Below are 12,916 nucleotides of genomic sequence, written 5' to 3' on the forward strand. Positions count from 1 at the left end.
ATGAATTTTTCATACAAAATAATTAGATGTGTGTGTTAATTAACATTTTAGGAATTTTATATTGTGTAGGTATTCGAACTGAACAAGAACATAGAACATTGATGTTGAGTGGGCCACATGGCCCATCATAAAAATGATCTTAAATCCAGTTAATTAAAATTTGCTGACATTTGAATTCGGAACTTAACGTAATATAAATATAACAAATAACAAAAATGTTATTGCCGGCTGGTGTCATCCTCAGTAATGAGATGCCCTCACACACTTGCAGTTCAGCCACAGTAAGAACACACCAAATCACAGCAGCAGCCCAAGGGCAACCAGCATGCCCACACAACTCGTTTAAATCTGTTACTACCCAGTAAGACCATCCGTTGAGTGCAGGGACATTTGAATTAACACCAATTACTAGGTCTCAGTGGTGTGAGCAGTGCCAAATGCATGTACCTACACAAATGCTTCAAATTATAGTCCTATTTGTATAACGAAGGAAAGGAGGAGGAGGAGGAGGAGGAGGAGGAGGAGGAGATTTGTGTAACGACCCATCGACAGTGGTCATTAGGGACCTGGAGCAAGCTCGGATTAGGGAAGGATATCTGACGTGCCCTTCCAAATCAACCATTCCCGCATTTGCCTGGAGCGATTTAGAGTTATCAGAAAACCTACATCTGAAAAGCACGATAGGTCTGAACCATCCTCCTCCCGAATGCGTGTCCAATGTGCTAACCACTGCACCACCTCGCTCGGTAACTAAGGAAAGGAGTGGAATATATCCTTATGGGTTACTGGTGAATAATAATTACAAAAAATGTTGTATGAAAAATAGTATATTTAATAGATAATTTTATAAATTTATTTACAAAAATGTATGTACAAAAATACATTTAATTGCACTGAAATTCCGGGTTGTTGTGCACTTTCCAGTGTCCAAATAGGGGCATGCAACAGAGGAAGTTTATGACAACGACGCACAATTGTTTCTTTGGTAACATAGTACCACCACAATAAAACTAACATTCTGTGAAGTGACTTAAGGCGTCGTTAAGTACAAATGCACGTTACTTGTTCTTTTCATGACTTTAGTATAATTGCATAAACTGGACGAAATACTGCACATATTGGAAATAACATCCCAGCGCACCGCTTGCTATGCATTTAAGTGTCTTGTGTGACTCCCACTGCCTTTCCTACTTATAGGCCAAGTTAAAGACTTTCATGTCATTTTTCATACACATTTTATCCATCAAATGGGAATTTAGACTAACAGTATCTTGGTAGTATTTCTCTTTGAACAAAATTTATACAAATGTAATATCAAAGGCGACATTCTAGGTATAATCAGAATAATTTACTGACTAGAAATTCTAAGAGAAATACTATATGTGTAACTGTTCCTGACCACTGGGTCCATAACTTTAATTAGAGAATTTTTATTACTTTGTATGGCCAGTATTTTGTATCGGACCTCTGCCACTCTAACAATACTGTATTGAGCACTGTAGTTGCCATTACTAAGTCCTGTTGTGCTGTGTGTTTGCTCCGAAATGAAATAATGAAACGATAGACGAATTTTTTCTGGCCATAATGGGTGACAGCGAGAACAGGGCAGGATGCACATGGGCAATTGTATGCATGTCGCCTCTGCTGTACAACTTTTGGTAAAAGAATTTCTGCGTGATGCAATTAACCTGTGGCAGCTACAGCTAGTATTTTCTATGCTGACCACACTCATCTGACCAACTTAATGGTCATAATGATTGTACCTTTGCTAGATCATAATAGCCTCTTGTTTCTGTACATTTTCGCTGCTAGCTTTACGTTTTGGTGCTCAAGTTAAATATGCCACATGCAGGAACAACTATAATAAATCAAAATGAAGGTTACTAGCTGAAGCTGTGGTAACCAGAACCTGCAGTAGCGGAGTGATATGGCAACGGTAAAAAAGTAAGAGATGCTATAAAGCTTATTATCCAATTGTGATGGTAGCTATTCTGTAAACAATTATATGCCTACCATTTTCATGCTCTGATCCCGATATAGGTGGTCTTTATGTTACTTAGCCCCTAGCTGTATGAGAACCCACTCTGTCCGTATGTCTGCCCATGACTGCTGCCATTGCCATGAAATATAGGCTTATGACGACGTCATCTGATACCGGATCCACGCGTTTATGTTACACACTGCTATTTGCTATGCAATACACATCTGTATAAATAGGAAGGCAAGTTAATACGTTTCCTAGAGTGAACCTGAACTCAGTGAATGTCCTCTGACAACTTACGAAATTTTGTAGGAGTATTTTGGCATGAGGGATCTGTCCGCTCTGCTGGGTCGATGTAAAATATTTGCATTTCGATTGCTTACCCACGTTTATTTTGTTTCTGTATGGCACTGAAAATATGACCAACCTCTGTCGCTGTGCTGTGGTGCTAGACTGAGGTAAGTCTGTCTGAATCTCGGTGGAGCATAAAATCTTCACTGTCAGTATTGGGCCAGTAAGGGGGGGGGGGGGGGGGAGTTTCTGGCGTAACTGTTGTTCATCACCAGAGTTTGAACCATTGTCCTGGATTAAATTCCATACATACATATCCACAGTCTCATGACTTGAGGGCACGTGACACTGTTTGGAAGTTAGATGCACTCTTGGTGCGAAAGGGTAGGCTATGTGCTAGCACTTTGTTTCTCACTAACTATCTTCTCATCACCCCCATCCTACTCGAAACATAAAACTATCCTGTACTACACACACCCATTACACTCACCTAAGCTCTAGAAATATATGTGCTACAAGTCGCCACGAGGAAATGAGGAGGGGGGGGGGGGCAATCTCCGCAGATGAAGATACTAATAGGCAGTTTCACCCATCCCATGGTAAATCCCAGACAACATTTTTACTGAAAAAATCTGCACAATAGTGCAAATGTTGTGAATACAGACGGTACTTTTTTAAAACATACTTGTTCCACACTCTCATGGTATTTACTGTCGATAGTAGTAATGCCAACTAGACCCTTCCTTCTTAAGCTTTTGTTCAGTAATGCTGGTTCCTGTTGGTTTTCTCCTGCAGTGATGGCTGCAGGTCAGAAGTGACACAGCCGAATGAGTAGTTTTACTGATGAAGAGGTGGGCAATACGCAGATCATGTATGGGTTCACTGAATGCACTGGAAGAGTGGCAGCACGGCGCTATGCTGATCTCTTCCCGCAGCGGCGGCTCTCACATTGCAATATTTCAGTCCTTTTCCTTCTGAACGTCGCTGAATTCTTTTGCTTTGCCCGTTTTAGTGATTACATGCTACACACTTTCACAATTTTGGAGCTACTTTCACTGAAGCAAATGTAATTTTGGGGGGAGGGGTAATAAGCCGAATAAATCAGTAACTCAACATCGCTTTGTAAATGGCCACCAGATACAATGGGTCTCTTACACCGAAATACTCAAAGTACCCATAACGCACTTACAAAATTGTTAGCCTTCAGGTTTACCCTATACAACAACAGTGACAAATTAAGATTCACCTTTCTTCGCATCATCGACATTAAAAACCACATCACAGAATGTTTGCCAGATATCAAAGAGATTTTTCTTTATTTCGTTGTTGGTCCCACTTAACGAAATCGGAAGCAGTCTAAATGTCTGTGTAACGTGCATTACACTACCGTCCCACCACTAGTTAACATGCTACATATAACTCGCTGATCGGAGCACGAAAAAAACAACATGCACAAGTTTGACTGAGCTGCACTTTGAAATGAAGCTGGCAGTGTTTGGTCCTGCAGCGCCGGTAACCACCGCGCACACGACAGCCGTGGCTAGAAGCAGGCGCCGGGGTTGAGGTGGCAGTAGCGCGGCCACATGGCCTCTGCGCGCACGCCGCGCGCCACCAGCCGCTCCCTGTGGTGCGACAGCCGCTGGTAGGCGCGCCGCAGCGTCGGCTCGTCCCGCTGCGGGCTGCCGGGCGGCGGCAGGTCGGGGTGCACGCCCGCCGGAGGGTCGCTCCACAGCCGCTCTGCCAGCGCCGCCGCGCGCGGCCACAGCCGGACGTCCAGCGTCTGGTCGTCCACCTGCCGAAACAACACAACGATAAAACCAGATTCTGACTGTGCATGCGCGGCCAGGCGAAAAGGCTATTTTGTCACGAGAGATGAGGGTGAGTGCGGGGGGGGGGGGGGGGGGGGAGCGAGGGGGCAAGCTACCCGAGAGGGCGAGGGGCAAGATACCCGAGAGGGTGAGGGGGGGAGCTATCTGTGGAGGGTTTGTTGCTAATGTCAGTGTCATTGACCACGAGAAGGCGATAACTGTCATAGTGCATATAGGGAAGGTGACTATGTGTAAGTGTATGTTATAAGGGGAAGCGAGAATGGAGACTATATGGAACTCCTTAAGCATTTAAACCATCAAGTTAACATTCCTTTAGTTTTCATTAAAGCAGCCTCTAAACTTTGACTGATGGGGTATAGCGTGTGCAATTTGCCTCTATTTCCTTGGGGTAACTACAGGGTGCCCTGGCAACAGGTATACAAAAACGTTTTAGTACCGATTAAAATTTGTAAGTTTATTTGTCCAGCATTGCACACAGCAGCTGAAATATTTTGATGCATGTTGATACAGTTCAACGGTACTCCACTTCTGGCCACATGTTCATAAGCACGACAGGTCTTACAGCTTCTACTGTGGCATGGATGTGACCTCTGATCGATCTGACTTTTAACACTTGCTCTGTTAACAATGCAGTCCATAAACCCACACACTGAAATTCAGCGGTGTCAGACAGGGAGACTCAGGGACACGAGCCAATGCGACGCCACCCCCACCCCCACCGTGTTCCTTCCTTCCCACCAACTAACCATTCAGGAAACATGTCGTGGAGAATGTTTTACATCCCAATGGTAGTGGGAATGGAGCACCATCTTGTTGGAAAATGACTTCGGGAGTCATCTGTGGTCCCACATAATTTGCCAACATATCGAGACAGATGTTCCCTGTTAGTGGCAAGCGTGCCACCCAAGGCTGTTTATGAAATGGTACTCATCTCTGAGCGCATTTCTATCTGTTGCGTATCTCAATAAAAATAAATTTCGAATTTTTCGTTGTCCTTATGTATACCTCTAGCCTGGACACGCCGTACTTGTGATGTATTCATTTCAGCATCGCATTCCTTTTGTCGTAATTTACACATTGAAGTGCTCAGCGTTAAAGTTCTGTTCGCACGTCTTGTCACCTCTCGTCTGCATTGCCACTGCTTTCTCTTCCTCATCGCCAATAAATTTAATTTGATTGTTAGCAGGAAGCTTCCACCGTCTACTAGCAATGTGGACTATATCTGGAGCGTGCCTATGTTGTCATGCTACGAAGTTTAGTACCCACTGCGGTCGGATATACTGTTCGCTTTGCCGAGTAACACTCGGCGTGATAAAAAGTGTGAGTTGTCCCAATAACATACGTTTTTTCGTATCAAGTGTGTTGTGCTGCCACCTACTGCCAGGTACTCCATATCAGCAACACAGTAGTCATTAGACATTGAGAGACAGCAGAATGTGTACGCGCCACAGAACTCACGAACTTCGAACGTGGTCATGTGATTGGATGTGACTTGTGTCATGCATCTCTACGCGAGATTTCGACACTCGAAAAGATCCCTAGGTCCACTGTTTCCTATGTAATAGTGAAGTGGAAACGTGAAAGGACATTTACAGCACAAAAGCGTATAGGCCAACCTCGTCTGTTGACTGAAAGAGACCATCTGTTGAAGAGGGTCGTAATGTGTAATAGACAACTTTGATTTGATGGTCAAGCGGCTGCTCATAAGCCACACATCACGCCAGTAAATGCCAAACGAAGCCTCGCTTGGTTTAAGGAGCGCAAACATTGGACGGTTCAACAGTGGAAAAACGATGTATGGAGTGACGAATCACGGTACACATTGTGGCGATCCGATGGCAGGGTGTGGGTATGGCGAATGACCGGTGAACGTCGTCTGCCAGCGTGTGTAGTGCCAACAGTAAAATTCGGAGGCGGTGGTGTTATGGTGTGCTCGTGTTTTTCATGGAGGGGGCTTGCACTCTGTTTTGCGTGACACTATCACAGCACAGGCCTACATTGATGTTTTAAGCACCTTCTTGCTTCCCACTGTTAAAGACCAACTCAGGGATGGCAATTGCATCATTCAACATGATCGAGCACCTGTTCGTAATTCAGGGCCTGTGGCGAAGTTGTTACTCGACAATAACGTCCCTGTAATGGACTGGCCTGCACAGAGTCCTGACCTGAATCCTATAAAACCTCCTTGGGATGTTATGAAACGCAGACTTCTAGCTAGGCCTCACTGACCGACATCGATACCTCTCCTCAGTGCAGCACCCTGTGAAAAATGGGCTGCCATTCCCCAATAAACCTTCCAGCACCCGACTGAACGTATGCCTGCGAGAGTGGAAGCTGTCATCAAGGCTAAAGGAGGACCAACACCATATTTAATGCTAGTATTACCTATGTAGGCGCTATGAACTTAAGACATTTTCAGCCAGGCGTCCGGATACTTTTGATCACAGTGTATGTGAGCGGCACGGCACGGCACCGTCAAATGACAACTCCGCCGACGGCTGTTGACTGTGTCTTCAATTTCGCGAGCACCAAACCGCCCCCGAACCTGTTAAAGATTTAGCCATTCCAGCCGAGGAGGAACAGCATGTTATTTTCATTGGCTATTTCTGGCTCCGATAAAAATAATTCTGCCAAATGCCGCTTCCTGTCAGGACTTTCGAATTTTTTTTCCAGTGATTATTGGAAAACATCGGCTATCATGGGAAAGTTATTCGCCTTTGAGAGCAGCCAGACCACTACCAATTTAGGCTGAAGAGAGCCGCCATGCCCTGGGTGGCAGACGTTCGCTGTGGCGTCCTTAACAGTGATCCGGGCACACAGCAGCAGCGGGGGAGTTGTTACGAGCACACAACGTTGTTTTGTGGAAACAGCCAAGAGGCGTGTCATCTGCCATCAGAGTGGAACACACAACTAGACAGGTTTGTTTACTTTGTCCGCTCACCTTCTCGGACCAGAGGCAGGCCTCTCCGCCCAGCAGCCTGGAGCGCGCGCCCGGCGGGAAGGCGGCCCAGGGCCGGTGCGAGTAGACGGTCTGCCACGTGGCGACGGGCCCGCAGGGTCCGGGGCCCCCGCTGCGGAAGTCGCCCCAGCCGCAGTCCAGGTACCACGCGTCCACGTGCGACACCACGGCGCGGAAGCCCGCCAGCAGCACGGGCAGCGTCTCGTTCCACTTGCTGCCGCCCCACACCTGCTCACAACAAACACACCACCATCAAGCGCTGCAGCACCAACTGCACATTAAGCCTGCCACCAAACTGATGAGCGAGCAGTGTTCTTGGGGGGGGGGGGGGGGGGGGGGAGTGCAGTGGTCTTCCCCGGAAGAACCCTGATACCTCCGGGTTACAAGTCTTATTTCAGGTGACGCCACGTTCACGTTGGGCGACTTGCGTGTCGGTGGTGATGAAATGACGATACCAAAACACACGGCCCACGAGCGGAGGAAATCTCCAACCCGGCCGGGAATCGAGCCCAGTTCCGGCGCATGGTAGGCAAACGCGTAACCATTCAGCTCAACAGGCGGACGGTCCTCCCCCCAAGTACTCGGTACAACGAGGCATTTCATTTAGTACTGCAATGAGGCGTTTTTCGGTCGAGACGAGATTGTTCTGTTCGGCAGAATCGTTGTGTCAGCGCTACTACCCTTCGCTATTTGTTCGCAGGTCCATTGGCTGTTTGCATACAAAGAGGAAATCTAGCGAACTATTGCCACAGACCTTTAAAAATGAATGCAAGGAACGGAAAAGATGACAATTCTCAATATCCATTATGCAGTCGCATAATCGACGGATATTTTAAATTTCCTATGGAATGGCATTTTCAACGCCATACAAAAAAAGAGGGATTAGTTCACGAAAAAAATTACAGCGGTTGACAGACGTCATTAATTCTTCTGTACATTGCATTCTGCGCTACATTTGCACGCGTGGAATACGTGGTGGTACGAGTAGCAACTGTGGAGGAGTCGCTCGTATTATTCCACAGTCAATTGCAACAGTTTTCGGTGGAACTGAAAAAAGATTACGGATAAACACATTACTGCGAAGTGCGTTTGTTAAATCAACAGTCACACTTGGAACAATTTCTGGCTATTGTTCAATTTGTTAAGGGAAAAGAGAATAGAAGTAATTAGAACATGGAGAATGTGTTGAAGACCTCGTATTTTAAGTCGACTTTATACTGCCAACACAGACACTGCTAGGCTGCATTTAAAAAGAGAAATAGCATTCGGGGTTAAATTCAAACAGTGGATTCCCTCACGCGGAAGTACTATTTCCACGCTACTGTGAACACTCCTCGTGTAGTAAGATTTTTTGCGTTTCTTCGCAACGCAGCAACAATCTTACCTCTTAGAGGAAACAACAAAGGAATTAGCTATTAATTCTAAAGAATAATTGGACTGTACTGTGTTGGATGATTATTTGTGGGGCGCTCAACTACCCGCGGTCACCAGCGCCCATACGAAGCCCCAATTTTACATAGTCCAATTTTTTGCACAGTCCAGTCTAGCCTCTGTCACAACTGATAACGAAATGATGAGGATAACACATAGTCCCCGGGCAGAGAAAATCCCCGATGTTGCCGGAAATCTAAACCAGGACCCCGTGATCCAGAGGTAGCAGCGCTAGCCACTAGACCATATATGAATACACTCATCAGTTCAGGAAAGTATAGTAGATGAGCATACATTGTGGCGTAGCTGGGTAGGCAGCGTGGGAACTTGCATGCTCGCTCATGAGTTTGTATACATACTACATTGGGAGCTGTAAACAGTTCCTGAGTCTGTAACTTTGAACATGGGGGTAACTTACATATTACATTATAGTTAGATCAACTAGCACTTTTTTAAAAAAATTACATGAACTGACGCAATCAAACTGAGTCCAGTCGCCTATTCCGGCCCAGACAATACAACCTGGACTATACAAACTAGAATAAGAGCTTAGTGTGGGTGGGGGGTGAGTGAGTGCACAATACTGACAACTTCTTTATAGAAGAATGGAAAACTGGCAGAAGCTGAAATCGGCGGAGATCTGTTTGGATTCCGGAGAAATGTTGGATCACGTGAGGCAATACTAATCCTACGACTTATCTTAGAAGGTAGATTAAGGAAAGGCAAACCTACGTTTCTAGATTTTGTGGACTTAGAGAAAGCTTTTTGACAATGTTGACTGGAACACACACTGAAGTTCTGAAAGCAGCAGGGGGAAAATACATGGATCGAAAGGGTATTTACAACTTCCACAGTAACCAGACTGAAGTGTTACGAGTCAAGAGCCACGAAAGGGAAGCAGTGTTGAGAAGGAAGCGAGACAATTATGTCATTCAATCTGTGTATTGATCAAGCAGTAAGGTAAACAAAAGAAAAAATGGAGAAGGAATTAAAGTTCAGGGAGAAGAAATAAAAACCTTGAGGTCTGCCGATAACATTGTAATCATGTCTCTGACATGAAAGGACTTGCACGCGCAGTTGAACGGAATGGACAGTGCACTGAAAGGAGGATCTAAGATGAACATTAAGAAAAGGAAAAGGAGGGTAATGGAATATAACCTAGCTATATTAGACGATGCTGAAGGAATTACATTAGGAAATCAGTAGTAGATGAGTTTTACTATTTCAGCAGCAGAGTAACTGATGATGGCCAAAGTAAAGATTATATGAAATACAGAGTAAGAATGGCAAGGAATGAGTTTCTTAAGAAATTTGTTAACATCAAATGTTGACTTTCATCATCGACTGTGCCTTTCAGCGTTCAGTCTGGAGCATAGTCTTCCTTATAGAATCCCCCCACGATCCCCTATTCAGTGCTAACATTGGTGCCTCTCCTGATGTTAAGCCTATTACTTCAAAATCATTCTTAACCGAATCCAGGTACCTTCTCCTTGGTCTGCCCCGACTCCTCCTACCCTCTACTGCCGAACCCATGAGTCTCTTGGGTTACCTTGCGTCTCCCATGCGTGTAACATGACCCCATCATTTAAGCCTGTTCGCCCTGACTGTTACATCTGTAGAGTTCCTTTCCAGTTTTTATTCGATTTCCTCATTGTGGACACCCTCCTGACATTGTTCCCATCTGCTAGTACCTGCAATCATCGTAGCTACTTTCATATCCGTAACCTCAACCTTATTGATAAGGTAACCTGAATCCACCCAGCTTTCGCTCCCATACAACAAAGTTGATCGAAAGATTGAACGGTGAACAGATAACTTAGTCTTGGTACTGACTTCCTTCTTGCAGAAGAGAGTAGATCGTAGCTGAGCGCTCATTGCATTAGCTTTGCTACACCTCGCTTCCAGTTCTTTCACTATGTTGCCATCCTGTGAAAATGGTGCATCCTGACTTATGCATTAGGACGTCTTTTATCAAAGTGTTTGTTTGGAATGTAGCCATATGTGGAAGTGAAAAATGAAAGAAACAGTTCAAAAAAGAAGAGAGGAGAAGCTTTTGAAATGTGGTGCTCAGAATAAAGCCGAAGACTGGACGGATGGACCACGTAACTAACAGGAGGTATTGAAAAGAACTTGTGAAAATTTTTTTTGGCCAAACCTGATTAGAAGAAAGGATCGGCTGCCAGGACGTCAAGGATAACCATTTTAACACTGGAGGGATGAGATGAATACTGAAAGCAGCTTCAAAAGGATAAATGGAGTAGTTATTCTGCGATGAAGAGGCTTTCACAGGATGGAGTGGCGTGTAGAGCTGCATCAGACCACTTGGGACTGAAGGGCCACAAGAGGAGCGAGCGCCCACCTGTACGACGTGCGTGCTGGGGTCGAAGTAGCGGCGCAGGTTGTGCGGCGCGGTGAGCTCGCTGCTCCACACGAGGACTGCGGTGGGCGGGTTCCCCTGCGACGCCGCCACCAGCTCGCGGTGCGCGCGACGCATGAAGCCGCCCCACAGAGACCACAGCCGCTCGCCGCGCACGCCGCCCCAGCACTCTGCGCTCACCTGCGACACAACACGCTCCACTGTACCACACTGACACTGTGCTGGCCAAGAGTTAACCTGTAACATCCAACTCTGTACACCTCACAGGCTGGCTAAAGGCTGCAGCTTACTGGCACCCAAAGCCGAGCCACCTCTCCATCTGAACTCAAAGGATAGGAAGCATTGTGACATGACGTTAATAAGACACTGGACAACCCGGAGGAGGAGATTAGTGTTTAACGTCACGTCGACATCGAGGTCATTAAAGACTGAGCACAAAACCTGCTTAGCGAAGAACGGAGAAGGAAAGCCGCCGTACCCTTTCGAAGGAACAATCCCGGTATTTGCCTGAAGTGACTTCCCTAAATCACGGAAAACCTAAATATGGATGGCCGGACGCGGGTTTGAACCGTCGTCCTCCCGAATACGTGTCCAGTATGCTAACAATAGTGCAACATCGCTCGTTGGGTATCTTGGAGCTTATTTGTCACGATGTCCCAAGTGGTCCTGCGACGAGAGCTTCAGTTAAGTTTGGAACGTAGGAGACGAGGTATTGGCAGAAGTAAAGCTGTGAGGATGGGGGCGTGAGTCGTGCTTGGGTAGCTCAGAAGGCGCCGGCCAGAGTGGCCGTGCGGTTCCAGGCGCTACAGTGTGGAGCCGAGGGACCACTCCGGTCGCAGGTTCGAATCCTGCCTCGGGCATGGATGTGTGTGATGTCCTTAGGTTAGTTAGGTTTAATTAGTTCTAAGTTCTAGGCGACTGAAACACCGTTAACTGGCTAAAAGGCATGGCCGTTTACTACATATTTTGCGATGCTCCCAAAGGCACACTCGACTTTTGGTCCCTATTGATGACAACACATGCAACTTTCAGCCGAAGTGCAGAACTCGTTTCGCAAATTATTTAGGTTCATTATTTGCGGATCCTACTGCGGGTATGATACGCTGAAAATTAAGAATCCTGGAGCATATTGATCCTCTACGCACGGAATAGGGGGGAACCCCTCCCAACAGACGAGAAGACAACGCGGACGCTCGGCTATGGCAGTTGTAGGATCTTTGTCATGAAAAAAACAAAAAATTGTTATAAAAATTAAAGACATAAATAAAACTTCGACAAACCCACTACATCCTCTTCCTGATCCTTCGATCCTCTAACACGTTGCTTGGGCGTGGCGGCGGGATGGCCAGGCTACGGGTGTCGACCCCTGCCCTACCCGCCGTCCTGCTCCTGCAGCGGTTCATTAGATTAAAAAAAAAAAGATAGAGCATTTGCCCGCGAAAGGCAAAGGTCCCGAGTTTTAGTCTCGACCTGACACACAGTTTTAATCTGCCAGTAAGTTTCATATCAGCGCACACTCCGCTGCAGAGTGAAAATCTCATTCTGTAACCAAACTGAATTAATTATGAATAAGAATCGCTGAAAAAAGCCGTTTATCTGCTAAAATGTATGCACTACAAAATACTACTAGCTTTTCAATTCTGTACGAAAATTAACTTAAGATAGTTTTGACCGAAAACTTATTTTCTACACGACATCGTAGTAGTTTCTGTTTCTGAAGGAAACGCAGTAAAACATTTTCTTTTGGTTAGAAATAAGGTGATTTTTCCTGTCAGTTATTTTTGTAGCAGATTTCGGGTTATTTTAAACTTCTGCGTGCCCATCAATGAAGCTTTACATGCTCAAATCGAACAGTATCATTTTGTACAGGGCTGGGGATAATACTGGTATGGTACATGAAGTGTTTTGAACGTCCGAAGATTTTTCGATGATTTTAAGCCACTGGTGAGTAAAATCTGTAACGCATAAGCAATATTTTTTTAAAATTAAAAGGGTGTTTCGGATGAATATACGTATTGTAATATCTTATGTTGTCAAAACTACCTGTC

At 45.6% G+C, this 12,916-nt stretch overlaps 1 protein-coding gene across 1 annotated transcript in view; it reads right to left on the reverse strand.

Moving 5' to 3' along the window:
• Positions 1 to 809: 809 nt before the first annotated feature.
• Positions 810 to 12,916, reverse strand: part of LOC126272292 (probable beta-hexosaminidase fdl) — a 181,863-nt gene continuing 169,756 nt past the window's right edge. The window contains exons 8-10 of the mRNA XM_049975056.1: positions 10,851 to 11,048; positions 7,043 to 7,288; positions 810 to 4,064 (exon numbers count right to left, since the gene is read on the reverse strand). Coding sequence (XP_049831013.1) covers positions 3,813 to 4,064; positions 7,043 to 7,288; positions 10,851 to 11,048 — 696 coding nt within the window. The 3' untranslated portion in view covers positions 810 to 3,812. The remainder of the gene's footprint in view (positions 4,065 to 7,042; positions 7,289 to 10,850; positions 11,049 to 12,916) is intronic.

The sequence above is a fragment of the Schistocerca gregaria genome, chromosome 5 (genome assembly GCF_023897955.1).
Source record: "Schistocerca gregaria isolate iqSchGreg1 chromosome 5, iqSchGreg1.2, whole genome shotgun sequence".
Taxonomy (NCBI): Eukaryota; Metazoa; Arthropoda; class Insecta; order Orthoptera; family Acrididae; genus Schistocerca; species Schistocerca gregaria.